The sequence below is a fragment of the Coenobita brevimanus genome, chromosome 93 (assembly GCF_032717465.1).
Source record: "Coenobita brevimanus isolate Jiangsu-jjx chromosome 93, ASM3271746v2, whole genome shotgun sequence".
Lineage (NCBI taxonomy): Eukaryota > Metazoa > Arthropoda > Malacostraca > Decapoda > Coenobitidae > Coenobita > Coenobita brevimanus.
Window position 1 is genome coordinate 41463806 of NC_137046.1, and position 20798 is coordinate 41484603.

A 20798-nucleotide genomic window follows, 5' to 3' on the forward strand; every position below is an offset into this window, starting at 1 on the left:
GAGAATACTCTGTTTGTCCTCGAGAATAAATAGAATAGACCGGTGTCATTCAGAATAAATAGAGTAGACCGGTGTCATTCAGAATAAATAAAATAGTTCGGTGTCATTTAGAATATATAAAATAGTTCGGTGTCATTTAGAGTAAATAAAATATTTTGGTGTCATTTAGAATAAATAAAATAGTTCGGTGTCATTCAGAATAAATAAAATAGTTCTGTGTCATTCAGAATAAATAAAATAGTTCGGTGTCATTCAGATTAAGCAAAGTAGTTGTGTCATTCAGAATAAATAAAATAGTTCGGCGTTATTCAGAATAAATAAAATAGTTCGGTGTCATTCAGAATAAATAAAGTAGTTCTTTGTCATTCAGAAAAAAATAGTTCGGTGTCATTCAGAATAAATAAAATTGTTCGGTTTTATTTAGAATAAATAAAATAATCCTTTGTCATTCATGATAATAAATAATTAAGTAAACAAGTAAATGAATGAATAAATAAATAAAAACTAGATATGTTCACTGGAGCCAGAGTTGCAAATGGCTGAGCGTATTGTACGGAGGTGAGTAGAACTGGAAGATGTTGAGTAAACAGTGACAGTTTGCTGAGTGGATATTGGTCTCGAGCGGATGTTGCAAGGTGTTCAACAGATAATGGAGAATATTCAGCGACTGATACTGAGGTAATGGGTGAAATGCAATAAATAAAAAGACAAAGTTGCAAAATGTTGAGCTGATGCTGCAAGATGTATTGATACCTCATGATACTGATTGGAGATTCCAAGGCGTGATGCGGATATTGCAAAATGACGACTGGGTATTACTCAATATTGAGCGGATATTGCAAGATGTTAAGCGGACATTTCACGATGTTGAGCGAAATTACACCATGTTGGGCGGATGTTGCACGATGTTGAGCAGGTAGTGCATGATACTGGATGGATGTTGCACCATGCTGAGCTGATATTGCACGATGTTGAGCGAGCATAGCAAGGTGCTGAGCGGATATTGCAAGGATCTGAGCAGATATTGCACGATGGTAAGCGGATATTGCAGGGTGTCAGGTGCGAGGGGTGCCCGCTGAAGGATGGTGACATTTCTTGAAGGTCATACGTGTTGCCTGACGTGGTCGCTGGAGGGGGTACGGCGAAAGAGGAAGCAGCTCACTCTCACTCTCATTTTCTCACTTTCACATTTTTCTCATTAATTTGTGAATCTTCTTGCTCACCCTCATTCATTTTCTCACTTTCTCTCACATTTTTCTGGCTAAGGTGTGTATTTTCTTGCTCATTTTTACTCTTATTTTCTCGTTGTCTCTCGTTTTTCTTTACATCTCGTAATCCTAATTTCATTTTCTCTTTTCTCACTTTTAATATCATCATGCTCTCTCACTATTTTTTTTCACTTTTCTTGACATTTTATATATCGATCTCTCACTCTCATTTTCTCTCTTTCTCTTTTATATATCTCGTATGTTAACGCTTCTCTTTTTCACACACTGACTCACTTCAAAGCTTTCTGTCAAGTGCTTATATATCTCGCTTTCTTTCACCTCACCTTACTGTCTCAAAGTTTTATATATATTTCTCTCTCTCTCTCTCTCTCTCTCTCTCTCTCTCTCTCTCTCTCTCCAAGTCGTACTTTGCGTGGCCTTGGAGATTTCTTAATCCCTCATCTTTAGCGGTTTACTCTTTACATCACGCTTCAGTACCTTCTTCCTCTTCTTTGTTACTGATAGAAACCATAACGATACTAAAACGACATAGCTAAATAACCCACCAGAGAATGTTAAGGTGTAATATGCAAAGAAAATCGCTTAGGATGAGGCGCTACGAAGCCTCCTATAGAGCCTAAAATACGGCCCTATTCTCCACTCTCCCCTCCCCTTAGACTCTCCTATTCTTCTTACACTCTCCTACATCCCTCACACTCCTATTACCCTCACACTTTCCTATTCCCTCACACTGTCCTATTCCCCTCATATTCTCCTTTTCCCCTCACACTCCTATTCTCCTCACACTATCCCATTCCCTGCACACTCTCCTCTTCCCCTCGCATTCTCCTTTCCCCCTCAGACTCTATTATTCCCCTCATATTCTCCTTTTCCCCTCATACTCATGTTCCCCTCACATTCTCCCATTCCCCTCACACTCTCCTATTCTCCTCACGCTTTCTTTCTCTCCTCACACTCCTATTCCCCTCACATTTTTCCATTCCTCTCACACTCTCCTATTCCCCTCACTCCTCTAGTCCCCTCACACTCTCCTTTTCCCCTCACACGCGCCTATTCCCTTCACACTCTCCTATTCCCCTCACACTCTCCTATTCCCCTCATACTCTCCTTTTGCCCTTACACTCTTCTATTCCCCTTACACCCCAATATTCACTTCACTCTTCTTCCCTTACACTCTTCTATTCCCCTTACACCCCAATATTCACTTCACTCTTCTTTTCCCCTCACACACTCCTCCTCCCTTAACACTCCCTTCCCTCCCCACACCCTTCCTTCACCTTTCACTCGCATCAACTCTTCCTCTCTCCTCTCCTCCACCACACGCCATCTCCCTCACATCCATCTTGGGGGAGGTGGTGGTCCAGTGGGTTAGGAAGCTGAGTATGAGAAGCTGTTGGTGGAGGGGGTTTGAATCCCAGTAGTCCCACGGCGTTCCTTTATCCTCTTGAATCTGATGGTATTTTAAAATATATCCTTGCTCCTACCAGACTTTTACACTTAGCCTGGGGTGAGACGCCAAGTAGTGAAGGGGTTAATGAAGGTTGTATAGAGCCCCTCTGGTTCGAAAAGCCTATCATGAAGGAGTGCTCAGAGAGTGCAATGCCCTCACCCTAAAATTGGTCCATGGGTCGAAAAATTGGCTTTACTCTGTGACCTTCACCTTTGGTCAAACGTTATCAAAACAGTTTCTCCCTTGTCGCTTGACCCTCAACCCTTCCACCAAAGTTGGTCCAAATCTGATGGAAAATGTTTGAATTGACAACGTCCGTTGACCTTGACCTTTGACCTATTGTTTTCAAAGTTGAATCTGTTCATCCTTAACTGGTCCTTAATCGCTTCACCAGGTTTGGTCCAAGTCGAATAAAAAATGAATTATCGGGTCGAACATTGATCTTGTCCCATGAATTTGAACTTTGACTGAATGCTGTTAAAACTGAATCCCCTTATTTACACCTTACCCTGAATCTTTCCACTAAGTTTGGACTAAATCAGATCAAAACTGTTGAGGGTGCCCTTGCCATTTGACCTTGCTTTGTAAGTGAGATTTTTTTACCTACTTCTCAAAACGAAATCTATTCTTCCTTGTCTTACCCTTAACCCGTCCACAAATATTGATCTAAATCAGAAGAAAAGTGATTAAGTTACAATTGCCGTGTGACTTTGACCTTTACTTGCTGTTTTGAAAAACAATAAGTCAACCCCTTGACAAACCTTCAGCCCTTTCACCAAGTTTGGTCCGAATCTAAACAAATTTGTTTCAGTTATTTTGTTCGCACACAGACACACACTGGCCGAACATTTATATTGCCTTGTGACCTCCCTTGACCGATTGTTTTAAAAGTCAGATCCTTTCGTCCTCGCCTTACCCTCAACCATTCCACCAAGATTATTGTAAATGGGAGCAAATCTGTTTAAGCTGTCCATGTCCTGTGACCTTAACCTTTGAAACCTTTGACTTGTCTTTCTCAAAACCATTGTATTTTCACCATGGCTGATCCTCAACAATTCCACCTAATATAGTAGAAATCTAATCAAAACTGCTTGAGTTACATTGTTCACTCACAGGCAGAAATACACACTCATGCGCCAAACAGAACAATACCTCTGTGGCAGTACGTGAGCGCAGGTGTAATAAAACCGTCTGAAGATGACAAGAATAAAAAAATGGGGCATCGCAGAGGAGGTGTTAAACGATTTTTAGGGTCTCCGCCCCTCCTCCCTCCCCTTTGTTATGTGTTTTTATGGACTAAAATAAAAATACTGTTATATGGACATGTTCGGTGCTCCCGTGTCGTAGTGGAAGCCTCGTGCGTAAATGTTCAATAGACTCACCTAGCAACGGGAAAATTATCGAATTATTTATTCATTTATATCGCTCCTTTCCCATTACGTTACCCTTCCTTCCGACTCGCCTCCTTTCTCCAGCAACCACTTCAGCACTTCCTCTCCTTTTTCTTATATTCCCTTTTTCCTCCAGCTCCTCCATTCACCCCCCCCCCTCCCCACCACTACTCCCTCACCCCTACTCTCTGTCACCATTCAAGCTTGTTTCCATACCCTTTTACTCCTTATAAAATCTTAAAAACCACGCAGAAACAATATTTTTGCCCGTTTAATGCAAACACTCAGTCCAAGCACAAAACTTTATCTGGGAAATTATCACCACAAAATAGTGATCCATTTTTTTTTTTTTTTTTTTATCTCAGTACTCCCTCTTCCCTTTCCTCTTTCAACATTATACGAGTTACTTTTATCTTTTATCTTTTATATAATTCTGAAAAAAAAAATAAATAAATAAAACAAGCAATACTTTTACCCACTGATGCAAACTTCATCCCTGATACAAGAATATAGCAGGAAAATTCAAGTCACATATTCGCGATCCATTTGTTTACATCCACGCAGCAAGCCCCGTTGTCAAGCGCGGTTGCTAGGGACGCTGTGTGTATTGTGACACGTTACCTGGTCAACCGCTGGTGGTGGTTATTCATTTATTCATACCGCGCCATTCATATTCCTTAATAGTTGAACACAGAAGTAGAACCCATCCTCACTCTCCCTTAAAACGAGTGACTTACATCTCGAGTGAATATACAAAATAGATAAATCCATCGCACTTCTAGTCAACCTGAGACGTTTCGTTGAATCGGTTAGGGGCACATCAAAAGCGGGAAAAAAAGAAAAAAAAAAGTTACTCCTACTTGTTGATAAGCCGAAGTGTGGAGTCGATTTCAGATACTGATTTCTTAATGATTGTCATGCATACACGCCAGGTAAGCAAACATACTTTTCACTTACAAGGAAGTCATTATTATCCCTTTTCGTCTGGTGGTGTATTTCGTGTTTTATTCTTGCCCCTACCAGATTGTTTTTTCCAACCTTTGTCTATATTCTTCAAACTGAAACGTGTTACATACAGCATTAACCCCTGCATTATCAGAGGCCTTTCCTTACTTGAATACCATCGTCTGGTGGCAGCTGGAGTAAAATGAAAAACAACTCATCCGGGTGAAGGGGTTAAACTAGTAATACGGTAATTTTATATGCTTCCGATTCAGGTCATAGGCTTAATAACCCGTTCCCTAAGACCCAAAAGTCCTCCTACATATCATACACCTCCACATTTTACCACTTCGGCGCTAGCACCCACCATCCATACTGAATATAAAGAAGTAGCGACATAAAAGTAGTTATAATTAGCTATGATAAAGATGGGATAATTTGAGAGCTACTAATAATGTTATAATAGTTTATCATTAGAGGAAGTACACTTCGGTAGTAGAGCTGGTAGAACGTGTCTCATAATCACAAGACTTGGCAGCCTCCCTAGCACCTCATACTTACCTGTTTAAATCAACATTATGTGACACTGATATTCAATGTATGTTGCTTATGTCAATTATGTCGATGTTACAGGGTTATGAAAGGCACAGAAAAAAATAATAAGGTAAGACAACCAAAAACAAATCGCTAAGGAAGAGGTGTTATGAAGTCTCGTAAGGACTCAAGGTGGACCGTATTGATGCCAGTTAGGAAGGATCCATAACATCTCTTTTTATAGTCTTTATGGTAGTTTAATATACTGTTACGTGTTGTTCATGCAATCTGTGTCGGTGTTAGTATAATTTCGGTACCTACTATACAAAAACATAAAGATATAATTTTCAAAACATATCGCTAAGAGAGAAGTATTACAAAATCAAAGTCCGCCAGAAAACCCCTTAAGTTCTCTGCTGCCCCTCCCTGCCCCCTTGCTGACCCCTCCCTAATCCAAAATTGTGTGGGATGATTCGCCTCTCCCTGTTGTGGATTCTGCAGTGGACCAGACATGTACTAAACTTGACATGATATAGACATCAGTGCATGTACGCTTACTGATGATATATGGTTTCTATAACTAAAGGATTGATAGTGTCGACGTCTTCACGATGCATACGGACGCATTATTAAACGAGAGATCGCGAAGTGGAGATTAAACCCTCCATTTTTAACATCATTATGGAAACACAAGGATGGTGGGGAAAAAAAAAAAAAGAAGCTTGACCATTTTTTCCCGTTGTTGATCATGTTATGCAAGGTGGAATGCAGCATATCAGGTGCCTATACTCACAGGTGTTTTGCGATGGACTGTCGTAATATTGCATCCAAGTGTTTGAAGATTATTTCGTGTGGATGTGTGTCAGTGTTTTCAGGGTTTTTATATGATCTCAGAATTTATGTATGATTCAAGATTTTAATATGGTTTCAGGGTTTATATTATCGATATTTTCTGGATTTATATGTGACTTCATGATCAAGTATGTGGGTTTGTGTTTCAGGATGTCAATCAAACTGGAGGACATGCTGACGGTGGTGAAGCCCCCCGCACAGGCCCTCGACCTCTTCCGCACCAAGATCAAGAACAAACTCGACTTCGACAGGGCCTACGAGAAGGTGCCAGAGTATAAGATTAGGCCCGAGAAGGTGAGAGGGAGGGGAGGGAGTGGGGGAGGAGACGAGGGAGGGGGAGAGGAGAGGTAGGGAATAGGGGAGGAGGAGAGAAAGAGGAAAAGGGAAGGAGGGGGACAGAGTGAAGGGAATGGAAAGGAGAATGTTATGTGTATTTGTGTGCTTGCTTGTATGTTCAGCTATATGTGGAACAGTTTCTGCGTGTCTGTCTGTATCAGTAATTACTTCTCTCTCTCTCTCTCTCTCTCTCTCTCTCTCTCTCTCTCTCTCTCTCTCTCTCTCTCTTTATATATATATATACAGTATATATATATATATATATCTGACTGTCTGTCTGTCTATCTATCTATCTGTATCCATCTGTCTTTCTATCATCAGTCCATTTATTTAGTTACCTTTATCTGTCTGTCTATATCTGTCTACGTGTATATATATATATATATATATATATATATATATATATATATATATATATATATATATATATATATATATATATATATCCATCCATCTATCTATTTATCTATCCATCTATATATATGTACTGTATATAGGTATGTATCTGTAGCACACAATAATAATATGGTACAAGTTGTCTGGAAAGGGTGTAAAAAGAATGACCAAGTTTTTCTGTGTTATTCACGTCATCTGTTGTAGAACAGTGCTGAGAGAGAGAGAGAGAGAGAGAGAGAGAGAGAGAGAGAGAGAGAGAGAGAAAGAGAGAGATTTCTTTTTTCCGGATCGTCTCTGTGTTCCTCTGCCTCTCTCTGTCTGTCTGTCTCTCTCTCTCTCTCTCTCTCTCTCTCTGTCTGTCTGTCTCTCTCTCTCTCTCTCTCTCTCTCTCTCTCTCTCTCTCTCTCTCTCTCTCTCTCTCATCAATCCATTTATTTAGCTACCTATATCTGTGTGTCTCTCTCTACTTGTATCTATATCCATCCATCTGTCTATCTATCTATCTATCTATCTGTCTATCTGTATGTATGTATGTATTGTATATATGTATGTATCTATCGCACACACCAATAATATGGTACAAGTTGTCTGGAAAGGGTGTAAAAAGAATGATCAAGCTTTTTTGTGTTATTCAGGTCGTCTGTTTTAGAACAATGTTGAGAGAGAGAGAGAGAGAGAGAGAGAGAGAGCGAGAGAAAGAGAAAGGGAGACAGAGACGATGCGGGAAAAACTCTCTCTCTCTCTCTCTCTCTCTCTCTCTCTCTCTCTCTCTCTCTCTCTCTCTCTCTCTCTCTCTCTCTCTCCGTGCCTCTCAGCCTCTCCCAGCCCAAGGCCTTGCCCCTGCCCCTCTGCCTCCCTGCCATCCCAGTCTCATGTTTCGTCTTTCCACTCTGACTCTCGTCTCCTTTTATCTCTTTCGTCTCCCTCATCTAACTTTCCCGTGCACTATCTGCACCTACTATCTCCCTTATCTCATCCTGCCTCTCCCTTCCTCTCATCTCCCTCCTTCCTTCCCTGACTCTCTACCTCTTCCCTCCCCTCACTCTTTCACTCTTCCCCCCTCCCCCTCCTCTTAGTGTAGCGGGTGTGAATGATATTAATACTGAAGGTGCAAAAGTACACTTCGTCTTGAAGGTAGTCCAGACTATAAAGAAGGTGTTTGTAGACTATATTCGTTACAGTTATATACAGCTTGAGAAATACTGCCAGAATGACGTAGAAAGACAGCCTGCCACGGTGATAGTATGAGAGAGTCTGCCCTCGTGAACAGAGCGTGATAACCGGCTAAACTTTACCGCTGACGTTAGTAAAATCTGTCATTAAGTGATATCAGCATACAGGGTTGCCACATTGTATGACGAAATAATGTATGAACAATTAATAAAGTATCCACCTATATTATAACAAGCCGGTTGGCGACGATGGCCGGCTCTAAGCGGACCAAGCTTTGGCCCACCCAAGGTATAATTATAGGTGGCGCTGCCAGCGACCGGAAGTGAGTTTCAACACTAAAGGTCATTCTGTATGGAGGTACTCCAGTGCAACATTCCACCCAAGTTATGGCCCTGACTTAATAATCTTTGGAGCTGTAGCATTTTGCGCGAACATAGTCGTGATTTTAGCTATTTTTGCCGTTTTTGCATTTGATGACCTTTGACCCCTGACCTGGCCAATGTAGCACACAGGTGTACGATAGAGAATTGTATTACTAGTCAGTGTCTATCAGCATGCAAAGTTTCATTCAGTTCCATCAAGCCTCTGGGGAACTAGGGGGCCCGTTTTGAAAACCGGTACTGGATGCTAGAGAGGCTGAGAGCCAATCTTCGCAGGGTTGAGAGCCAATCTTCGCAGGGTTGCCACTCGAAAACTAGAGGAGAGAAAGGAAAATGGGTGGCACACTCCCGATAGGGAATGACCTCAAAATTTCGATTAAAGAAGTCAGGGCTCTCTACAGAAATTACTAATGCTTCTGCTGCTCAAAACGTGAAAAGTATGAAAAAAGCGTTATTTCGGCCGTTGCTAGGCAACGAATAGTTGCCTAACAAGTAAAACCTTGCGGCCACATCTAGGTCACAGGCTGGTCATTTTATCCATGTTTGGTTGGAATTAGTTAATTCTGAAGGGTAGAAGTGCCTGCCACAATTAAACGAGATATCAAGCAAGAAAACGGGACTAACAATAAGGACAGCATGAACTAGCCAGTAATTAAGAATTAATATTTATTTAGTAAATGGTATATGTATAGTGGGACCATTGTATCTTTCCTCGCTTTCCTTCTGTCCCCTTCCACATCATCGTCCCCCTCCTCCCTACCCCTATCCTTTCATCCTGTCCCTTCCCCTCACTCTTTCATCCTGTCACTCTCCTCACCCCCCTTACCTCTCACTCGCTCCTCCCTCACTCTGTTTCTCTCACTTCCCCTACTCCGCTCTCCCTTCCTCCCCTCTCCACTGTCCCCTCCAGAAATAGCTTACACTCACTGCAGTGATCCATTATGTTCTGCTCTTTTCACCACGCCTCTTTCTCTCTCTCTCTCTCTCTCTCTCTCTCTCTCTCTCTCTCTCTTATTCTATCTCTATCCCTATATATAGATTGATAGATAGATCTATCTGTCCATTTGTCTGTCTATCTATCTCTCCCAGGTTCGCCCCGGTGAGGTAACGGGTGAGGGTCCGGGTGGGTGGAGGATGACCCCCGCCCGGAGTGAGGAGCCCCCCCAGGCTGGCTACGCAGACCCTCTCCCTCCCTCCATGCGGGGACTCAACATGGACGAGTTCTATGAGGTGAGGATGGAGGAAATTCGATGATGTAATGGGGGGCTAGATTTAAAGTATCTTGGTTTTATCTGTCCTTGTTTTATGACGTGTGTGTGTGTGTGTGTGTGTGTGTGTGTGTGTGTGTGTGTGTGTGTGTGGTCAAGGCTATGAAAGTCCAAAATAAGTCTTCTGCACCAAGTGGGTTATCCGACAAAAATTCCTTCTTTGGCTTCTTTTCACACTAGTTTTCTTGAGTTTTTCTTATTTCATCATTTTTTTATTTTCATTTATACTGTTCATATTTTATCATATAAATTTATGTCCTCTGTTAGCATTCACTCCTATTATTTCGGTTTATTGTTTTCTCCTTTTTTATTGTTTTCCTTTTCTACATATGTCTTTCAGTTGTCAAGATTTGTTTTTCACTTTTTGTTTACTGGAATTTGTAGCATGTTTCATTTTATTTATATTCTCTTCCTTTGTTATCATTATTTTTCATCATATTCCCCATCAAAGTATAATTCTTTCCCTGTTTTTAGTAGTGTCTTTTGGTCAATGGATTAAACTGACTGTGCTTGGATCATATATGCACACAGAGAGAATGCATGTGAATAAGGGTGGTGAAAGTGTGTCAGTGTGTGTGTGTGTGTGTGTGTGTGTGTGTGTAGGGGGGTAGGGAGAGTTTGGAGGTAGGAGGCGGTGAGGAAAGCCAAGAAAATGGATAGATATTGTAAGTAAATATGGGGAAAAACGAGGTGTGGAAGTTGAGGCGGTAGGAAGACCCTGTGGAAGATAAAGAATAAAAAGTGATAAAGTACAATACGTTTGGAGAAGCACGTCATCCTTCCTTTTTAACTCCCTGCATCCAGTGACGTCATCCATCCGTTATTCCTGCTGCCTCGAGACGGTTACTGTACATTGTGTAAAGGGGAGACGTCTTGGAGTGAAAGGGTTAATGAAGGAAGGCAAAATCTACCCTCTTCAGATCGGACTGTCTTTCCTGAACCAAAGAGAATCGTCTGGAAACAGCAATGATGATGGTTAATAATAATGATAATAATAATCATAATAATGTTTTTGTACTGAATAGGTTAGTGTGGTGATTAAGTAGGTTATCGTTGGGCCGTATTCTTGATGACGTTGGAGGCTTCGTTGTTCCTCTTCCGAAGCGATTTATGTTGCATTTTAAGCCCACATCATTATTTAGATGTATTTATATCGTTTTAATACCGACATTGCGTGCATCAGTAACATACAACAGGATACTGAAGTGTAATTTGCAGGATGAATAGCTAAGATAAAGGTGTTAGGAAATCTCCAAGCCTGTTAGAATACGAACTATGACAGGCATTACAAGGCGCATATTTGCGTGGATCGTGGCTTGTGAGTGGAGCTGAGAATCTGGAAAACTTCAGTGAGGAATGAATGGACGTGTGAGGTATTTACTGGGCACTGTATTCATGGTACTTCTCTCCTTTTGTGCTTTACTGTTCCTGTTTCTTGATCCCTCCTATTTCGTGAATTCCTGCGAAGTAGGGTGGTGCGGTGGTGGTGGTGATGATGATGATGATAATTTGAAAGATTTGAAAGTGTTATTGTTATCTTTAATCAGTCATTTTCTTAGAGAGAGAGAGAGAGAGAGAGAGAGAGAGAGAGAGAGAGAGAGAGAGAGCATGTGTGTATATGAGGGTCAGCGAGTGTTCGAGACGTGAAGATGTATACCTAACTGTCATACTAAGTTCTCGTCCGTATGTTTGTCTGTCTGTCTCCTGCCTGTAATGCGAACTCTGTTTGTAGCATCACGCAAAGACGGTAAGATATATCAACAAACTCCAAAAGCTAAAGTTGTGAAGGATTCTTTGGAATGTGCTCCAAGGCCCCTTCCTCCCGAAAAAAAAAAAAATCCGGAAACAATCCCATTTTACCCTATAGCTGTGTTGTTGTTGTTGTTGTTGTTGTTGTTGTTGTTGTTGTTAACGCCGGTCTGTCTGGCTGAGCAGGCCCATCAATAGCAAGCAAGCAACCGCCCCTTCTGGGTTATCCTGTATAGTGAACCGATGTTACCTTGTAGCTGACAGTGCCTTGTCGTGGCGAGAAGCAGGGGACAGCGAGGAAGATTGTGGAGATTTGGTTCCTGGATGGAACGCCGCATTTGCGTTTCTCTACCCAGGTAATAGGGACACCATAAGAGGCTCCATATCACCCTGTTATTTGGTTATATGTTTCCCACTCAGCGCTGTAATCGGTTTCCTGGGTATTAGGAAACCTTTATGCATGTTACTCAGTGTAGGGTTACCTGAAGTGGAAAGAAGAGTAATAGAATGTGGCAGAAGGAGTGGAAGAAATTGTAAGAGAGGATAGCAGACACAGAAAAAGTATGATAAAGATGAAGGAAGATATAGGCAGCACTGAATCAAGTTAGTGGATGCTGGTCGCCACCACCTACCGCCCCTCTACCTGTGTAAAAATAAATAAATAAATAAATAAAACGCTACCACCAGCTGGTATAAGAACCGAATATGCTATTTTACAGTGTAATCTTCACCTTCGAAAGATTACCCTCGAAATCCACCAACTTTGGCCCAAATCATATTAAAACTGCTTGAGTCGACAGTTCCTCGACCTTTGATTTATCCCCTTGACTTTGACATTTGACGTTTCCTCGTGACCATTACTTTCGACTGAATGTTCTCAAAATCGAATCTCTCTGTCTTTGTTTTAATCTGAACTCATCCACAAAGGTTAATCTGCATCGAATGAAATATTTTTAGTTGACCTTTCCATGTGACTTTGACCTTTGACTTACTGCTCTCGAAAACAATCTCATCCTCCAAGTTTGATCCAAACCAGATCAAAACTATTTTGGTTATTTAATTCACACACAAACACACGGGTCGAAACTAGAACTTGCCCTGTGATCCTGACCCTTGACCGACTGTCCTCAAAACTGAATCACTTGGTTCTTGTGTGACTCACAGGCCTTCCACCAAGTTTTATTCAAATCAGATAAATCTGAATTGGCCTTGCCCTATGACTATGGATTGTGATTTTGAGCTTCGACTGATTGTCCTCAAAATTAGGTCACTTCATTCCTGCAAGACCCTCAGCCTCTTTTCCCATATTTGGTCTAGTTCAGATGAAGTGAAAAAAGGTGACCTTGCCCTGTGGCCTTGACCTTTCTCTCATTGTTCTAAAAAACTAAAGGTTACCCTTTGACTGACCCTCCACCCCTCCACCAAGGCTGGATAAAATTGGAGCTAAACTGTTTTGGTTATTTTCTTGCGAAGCACACACACTGGTCGAGCTTTGACCTTCTCCTGTGACCTTGACCTTTGACTGATTGTTCTCAAAATTGAATCAGTTCATTCTTGCCTTCCCATCGACCCTTCCCCCACATTAAGTCTGAATCGGATATTAGTTATGTAAATAGTACTAGGTCAGCGAGTGTCCTAGCCCTGTGACGTTCGTCTTTGACATGTTTAAAAAAAAAAAGAAAAAAACTTTTCTCATGGGCTTGCTCTCAACCCTTCTACAAAGTTTAATTAAAATCAGATATGAACCGTTTGAGTTATTTTGTTCACACACACACACACACACACACACACACACACACACACTTACGCTGTCATTCAGATGCAGCCACATTCTCTCTCTCTCTCTCTCTCTCTCTCTCTCTCTCTCTCTCTGTATATATATGTTTGTATGTATATGTATATTTATATCCATCTGTCTACATCTACATATGTATGTATATTTATTTATGTGTCTATCTATCTATCTGCTGCCGTATGTATTGTTCTACACCAAACAGGTGTAAACCACGTACCTGCTGGGTCCTTGATTACGATATACCCAAGCAGCTTCACTTCTTGCGTTTTACAGATAACCGACAGCAAGTCATTCTCCCATAAACCTCATTCCAGTCCGCTCTTTTCGCTTCTTCTACTCTCTTGGTTGCTGAGAGCTCTCTGATTCGGCATCTCTTTTCCACCTTTTCCTAGGCCTCTCCTTTCCCTTCACTCCCTTCTTTTTTAGCCTGTATACTTTCTTTATCAACCTGTTATCACCCATTCTCTCCATATGGTACACATCCTGGGCTGCCCTTTCCATTGTCCTACGGCTGCCTCCACAATTTCTTACAGTGTCATTACTAACCAGTCAGTATCTCAGTCAATTATGTGACGTATTGCACCCATTTGTGCACTTCAAAATCAGTCTGTATAATATGTCTGTCTTTCTGTCTATCCATTTTACAACCACTCTACTTGCCCATGACCCAGGTTGACATAGACTGGAGGATGCTGACCACGGCCAGGCCTAAGAACAGGTGTGAAGAGGAGATCTTTTCCAGGTGAGGCCAACACTTTCACTTTACCCTCCCATTCTCTCTCTCTCTCTCTCTCTCTCTCTCTCTCTCTCTCTCTCTCTCAGCACAAACAAACGACATGACATTTACGGTCTATTTTAAGGAGAAATCTTTTAAGAATCTCTCTCTCTCTCTCTCTCTCTCTCTCTCTCTCTCTCTCACACACACACACACACACGATGCTTCTCCCTATCTATCTCTGGACCAGTCCTCCCTCCCTCTCACTCTCCTTTCGTTCTTTCCCCTTTCTTTCGTAACATTCCTACCGCTCCCACCTGCTTCCTTGTCTCTCTCACTCCCTCCTTTCTGCCTCCGCCTCAATCGCCCTTCTCTATTTTTCTCTTCCTCTGATTTTCCCTGGTAATCTCTCTACTGTATGTTCTCTCCCTGCACGTATCCCCCTCCTCTCCCCCACTTTTCCCTTCTCTCTTTCCCACCGCTATCCTCCCTTCCCCCTTTTTCTTTCTTTTCCGTAACTTTGTCTCACTCCCTCTTGTTTTTCCTTCTTCAACTTCTTTCTCCTTTCTCCCTCCCTCTTTCTCCCCTCCCCACTTCTCCGTTCCTCCTCCTTTCACCTCACAGGACACGTTTCACAGGTATGTTGAGATGGGCCGACTTCAGCTGCAGCGCCTGCGAGAGGAGGCCGAGAATGTGGCACAGGGCAAGGACTGGACGGGCAGAATGGTAAAGGTGGGTACTACCTTGCCTTACCCTGCCTCACATAGCCATACTGTACCTCATCCTTCCATACCCTGCCTCACTTTGCATTACTCTGACTGACTGTCATACCCTGCCTCACTCTGCTATACCCTGACTTACCCTGCCATATCCGACCTTACTTTGAGATTCCCTGCCTCACCCTACCATACCCGCCACCCTCATTTGGTTGTTTTGCTCTGCCTTACCCTGCCATACTTTACCTCACCCTGCCATACCCTACATCATCCTGCCATATCTTGCCTTACCCTGCCATACCCTGTCTCACCCTCCAAATCCGGCCTCGGACTGCTTTTCTCTACTTAGCCTTGCCATACCCTGCCTCACCTTGCCATGCCTTGCCTCACTCTGCCATACCTAGCCTCACCTGATTGTGGTGCCCCTTCCTCAGCCTGCCACACCCTGCCTTATTTAGTTGTCTTTCACTACATCATCCTGCCCTGTCCTGCCTCATCTTGTCCAGCTCTTGCCTATCGTGCCTCCTTCTCCTCTGTTTCAGTCTTGTTTTCTGCATTGTTTTGTCTTACATTGTCCTGCCTCTGCCTTCCCAGTTCTGGCCTGCCGTACCTCACCCCGCCCTACTCATGTTAGCCCTGCCTTACCCTAGTTTTCTCAGTTGGCTTGTCCGACACTGTCCTACCTCACCCTTCTCTGCCCCACCCCGCTATGTTGCACCTTGAGCTATCCCACTTTGTCCCACATTGCCCTGGCCTGCCTCAACCTACTCTGCCCCACACCCACACCTGTACACCTTCGCCACACTCACACCTGCCTCACACACGCACACACACACTCACACACCTGCCTCACACCCACACCTGCTCCACAACCACACCTTCCGCACACCTTCACCTGCCTCACACCCACACCTACTCCATACCCATACTTCCCCCCCCCCACACACACACCTGCCCCACAACCACACCTTCCCCACGCTCACACCTGCCCCCACCACACACACTCACACACCTGCCTCACACCCACTCCTGCCCCACACCCACACCTGCCCCACACCCACGCCTTCCTCATGCCCACACATGCCCCACACCCACTCCTTCCTCACACCCACACCTGCCCCACACCCACGCCTTCCTCACACCCACACCGGCCTCACCCCCCCCCTCTCTCTCTCTCTCTCTCTCTCCTCTGCCTGTACCCTTTCCCCTTCTACCCCTGCCCTCTCAATTCTCCCTCCGTTCCATACCCTTACCCCCTTCCACGCCAATCCCTAACGTTTACCCATTCCTTACACCTATCCCTCCCATCTTCTTTTACCCCTGACTTTGACCTCTGTCCTCTACCTCTCCTCTCCCCAGCCCCTTCTCCAGCCATCCCTCTACCCTTCTTCACTACCACGTCAGTTTCTAATTCTTCCCCAGTCCCTATCTCGTCCACCACCTTTTCCCCCTACCACCTCTATCGCTGCCCTCGTTCCACTACCCTTACCCCTTCTCCTTTCTCTGTCCTTCCCAATCGCCTTTCCCTTCCCCCCAGTCCTGCCCCTTGCTCAATACTCTTCCCCTTCTCCAATTCATATCCCATATTAATTTCTCCATTTCTGCCCCCCATGCCGTCTTCTTCCCTTTCCATTTCCGCATACCTGTTCCCCTACCCATATATAATTTTTGTCCCTATCCTCTACCCCTGCCTCTACTCCTGATTCTACTTCTGGCCTCTGCTCTTCAGGTGGTGCCGGGTCGAGGTTCCCTGCCAGAGGTGCGACTGCCCACATGTAGGGAGTGTGGGGAGGAGCTGTGTGAGGGCAAGTGTAAGGACTACCTTTACATCAACTACACCCGCATACAGGTAGGTATGGGGAGGCAAAGCAGAATGAGGCAGGATGAGCCAGGGGTGAGGCAAGGTGAAGGAAGTGAGACATGGAGTGCAACCTCTGTATCAACTACCCTTTCACGCAGGTAGGTAGGATGAGGCAGGGAGGGAGATAAAGAGGGAGGCAAGAAGGCAGACAAGGTTGTCTAGGAAGGCGAGGTAATGAAGCAGGGTGATAGGATGGGATACAGGGAGGAATACAGGTAGAAAACGCGAGCTGGGAGAAGGGGAAGACAGGTGGATAGGTAGGAATTAGGCAGGGGGGTGGGAAGGGAGATGAGGAGAAAAACAAATAGGCAAGGAAGAAGAGAGGACGTAGGAAGGGAGGAATATAGTAAGGCGGGGGAAAAGAAAGCGAGAGGGAAGAAAGTGGGAAGGCAAAAAAGAGGTGGATAGAGAGGGAGAGAGGTAGGAAGGGAGGGGGAGATGTAGGAGGGAGAGGAAGAGGTAAGTGGGATAGGGGGGAGGTAGGAAGGGAGAGGAAGAGGTAAGTGGGATAGGGGGGAGGTAGGAAGGGAGAGGAAGAGGTAAGTGGGATAGGGGGGAGGTAGGAAGGGAGAGGAAGAGGTAAGTGGGATAGGGGGGAGGTAGGAAGGGAGAGGAAGAGGTAAGTGGGATAGGGGGAGGTAGGAAGGGAGAGGAAGAGGTAAGTGTGATAGGGGGGAGGTAGGAAGGGAGAGGAAGAGGTAAGTGGGATAGGGGGGAGGTAGGAAGGGAGAGGAAGAGGTAAGTGGGATAGGGGGGAGGTAGGAAGGGAGAGGAAGAGGTAAGTGGGATAGGGGGGAGGTAGGAAGGGAGAGGAAGAGGTAAGTGGGATAGGGGGAAGGTAGGAAGGGAGAGGAAGAGGTAAGTGTGATAGGGGGGAGGTAGGAAGGGAGAGGAAGAGGCAGGTTGAGAGAGGAAGAGACAGGTGAGGAGGGGGAGAGGTAAGAAAGGTGGGCGAGAGTCAGGAAGGGAAGGGGAGAGATAGGCAGGGATGGGGAGATGTAGGTAAGGAGGGGGAAAGGTAGGCAGGGATGGGGAGAGGTAGGTAGGGAGGAGGAGAGGTAGGCAGGAATGGGGAGAGGTAGGAAGGGAGGGGAGAGTTAGGAAGGGAGGGGGAAAGATAGGTAGGGAGGAGGAGAGGTAGGCAGGGATGGGGAGAGATATGTAGGGAGGGGGAGAGGTAGGCAGGGATGGGGAGAAGTAGGTAAGGAGGGGGAGAGGTAGGCAGGGGGAAGACAGGTAGGCAGCGAGGAAGTGAGATAGGCGGGTAGGCAAGGAAGATAGGTAGGGTGGAGAAAAGGCAGCTGGTAGGCAGGAAGACGGGGAGGGAGGAAGGGAGAGAGGAGGTGAGGGTGAGGAGGGAGGGGGAGGAAAGGTGAAGGTGAAGAGGGAGGGAGAGGAGAGGTGAAGATGAAGAAGGAGGGAGAGAATAAAGGTGGAAGAAGAGAGGGAGTGAAGAAGAGAGAAATAACGTAGAGGGAAGGAGACACGGGGAATAAGAATGAAGGAGAAAGGGAGAAATGAGGGTGGCAGAAGGAAGAAAGGGAAAGAAGGAGGAAGAGAGGAGGAAGGGAGAAAGGAAGGAGAAATAGTTGTGGAATATGGGAGTTAAGGATGCAAGATGAATTATGGGTGGAGGGAGGGAGTGAAAAAGAAATGAAGCTGAAAAAAGGAGAGAGAGGGAGAGGGAAATGAAGGTGAAAATAGGGAGGGAGAAAGTCATAGGAGCGGTAGGAAGGAGCGAAGGGAGGCGGGAGAAATGAAGGTGGAAAAGGGAAGGGAGAGACGGGGGAGGGAGTGCATGAAATCTGCAGACACAATGAAAGGAAATGTTACCGGATGGAGACAGGGTGAGTGGACGGCTGGGGGATGGAGGTGCATGGGGAGTGTGGTAGGCTGAAGGGGTGGTAGTCAGGGAGGGTGGTAGGCGGGAGGAGTAGTAGATAGGGAGCGTGGGGGGCAGGATGAGTTGTAGGCAGGGAGGTTGGCAGGCAGGGAGGTTGGCAGGCAGGGAGGGTACTACACAGGCAGGGTGACAGGCAGGAAGGGTGAAAGGCAGGGAGGAGGGAGGTAGGGAGGGAGGGTGGTAGGAAGAGAGAGGTAGGGAGGGAGAGTGGTAGGTAGGGAGGGTGGGAGAAAAGAGGGTGGTAGGCATGGAGGGGATAAACAGGGAGAATGGTAGGCAGGGAGGGGGTAGGAGGGGAAGGGAAGGTAAGGATGGAGTAGGGAGTAGTGCAGTAGACAGGGAAGGGGTAAACAGGGAGGGTGGTTGGCAGGGAGGGTTGCAGACAAGGATAATAGTAGGCTGGGATAGTGGTAGGCACAGGGAGGGTGGTAGGCAGGGTTGAAGAGGAAGGATAGGCAGTAAGGTAGGAAAAGATTATGCAGACAAGAAGAGAGGCAGAGGCTGCAAGCTAGTTTTCTTTAATATTTAAAGAGAGACAGAGAGAGAGGCTAACTTATAGAGTCAAGGTTAAGTAAAGATGAACTGAATGAGAGAGGGGGGGGGGCTAATTTATGGAGACAAGGTTAAGTGAAGATGGACTGACTGAGAGAGAGAGAGAGAGGGAGGGAGAGAGAGGCGAAGAGAAAGTAGAGTGACCGAGAAAGGAGGACTAAAAGAGGCGCCTAAGAGAAAGGGTTATGTCAACATGCAACCCCAGCGCGAGATGGGGAAGGGAGGGTAAATATAAATGATAAACAAGGCAAGATAACGTTTTTTTTTTTTTAATATGAAGACAAATATAGAATGAGAGACACGATATTCATGTATTATCTGATTCGTAGTATATTTTTAAATGCTTAAAATTATTGTAAGTGGAACAGTACACTGTTAATTGGCGGAAACCAGAAAAATAGTGTACTCTGATGACAAACTTATTCACAGTAGTAGGACCCTTTCTATATAATATCGAAATGATCTAATTATGCACAGGGGATAATTTATGACTAATCTGAGTAATTAAACGAGCTAAACTAAAGCGAATGTATGGCTTGATGAACTCTTTCATTGCGATGGCATCTTTTTGTGCGTTACTTTTGCTAACTCGAGGCGATGTCAGTCAGCTCGTTGGAGACCTGTTGTAGTGAAAGGGCTGATGAAAACTATACTTAACCCCTTTGTTTTATAAATTCTCTCAAAAACTGAGGAAAAGAGAGTGTGGTGTAGCAAGACTATGGTGAAGAAGACGTCAGCATGCTGAAAGCGTTGTTAATATTTTCACATGATTTTTCCTCAAAACAGACGGAAGAGAAGAAGGAAGACGACGAATCCGGCCTCGACGTGGAGGAAGTGGACACGCCGAAGCAGAAAGGGAAGAAGAAAAGAAAGACCAAGAGGAGGAAGAAGAAAAAGAAGAGGGAGAACGAGTACGCCGACGAAGATGCCGATGATGAGGAAGAATGAAACCAAGATAACGGAAAGATAGCGCGAAATTGGCTCGTTTGTGTTCATATCTTTCATCCTGACCTTGACGAGTGATAATGTAACTCATAACTTCATAGAGCTGCCCTTCCTTGCCTTCTTGACGAAAATTGTGACGATATTTCGTCACTGTTCTCATAATATATTTTTGGCATCGCCAAATTTTAATCCATTTACTTCAAGCAGTTAGTTTAATCGTAGGGCTGGTTAGATTTTACTGTCCCTCATTATGTGAAGATTACTTGATATACTTTTTTTCTGGTTCTGCTTTTATCTCCTGTGCTTTTCTATCCCTGCGTCTAGATCCCTGCCACACCATGTATTAGTGCGAAACATGGCTGGGATGGTGGGTGAAGGATGGACAACCTGAAGACAGATGCAGTTTGACAGTTCCATATTCGTTTGACTTCGGATCCGTTAGTCCAGATAATCTCTTTTCCAAGAGGCCCGCTCCATGCCTCCATAACGTTCACAGTACAGTCGTCGTTAGGAGCTGCATGTATATATATATATATATATATATATATATATATATATATATATATATATATATATATATATATATATATATATATACACTGTATATTCGT

At 44.4% G+C, this 20798-nt stretch overlaps 1 protein-coding gene across 1 annotated transcript in view; it reads left to right on the forward strand.

Moving 5' to 3' along the window:
- The first annotated feature begins 535 nt into the window (after positions 1–535).
- Positions 536–20798, forward strand: part of LOC145412416 (uncharacterized) — a 28974-nt gene continuing 8711 nt past the window's right edge. The window contains exons 1-6 of the mRNA XM_080282302.1: positions 536–558; positions 6548–6692; positions 9773–9913; positions 14167–14237; positions 14849–14942; positions 16656–16775. Of these exons, the coding sequence (XP_080138428.1) occupies positions 536–558; positions 6548–6692; positions 9773–9913; positions 14167–14237; positions 14849–14942; positions 16656–16775 (594 nt within the window). The remainder of the gene's footprint in view (positions 559–6547; positions 6693–9772; positions 9914–14166; positions 14238–14848; positions 14943–16655; positions 16776–20798) is intronic.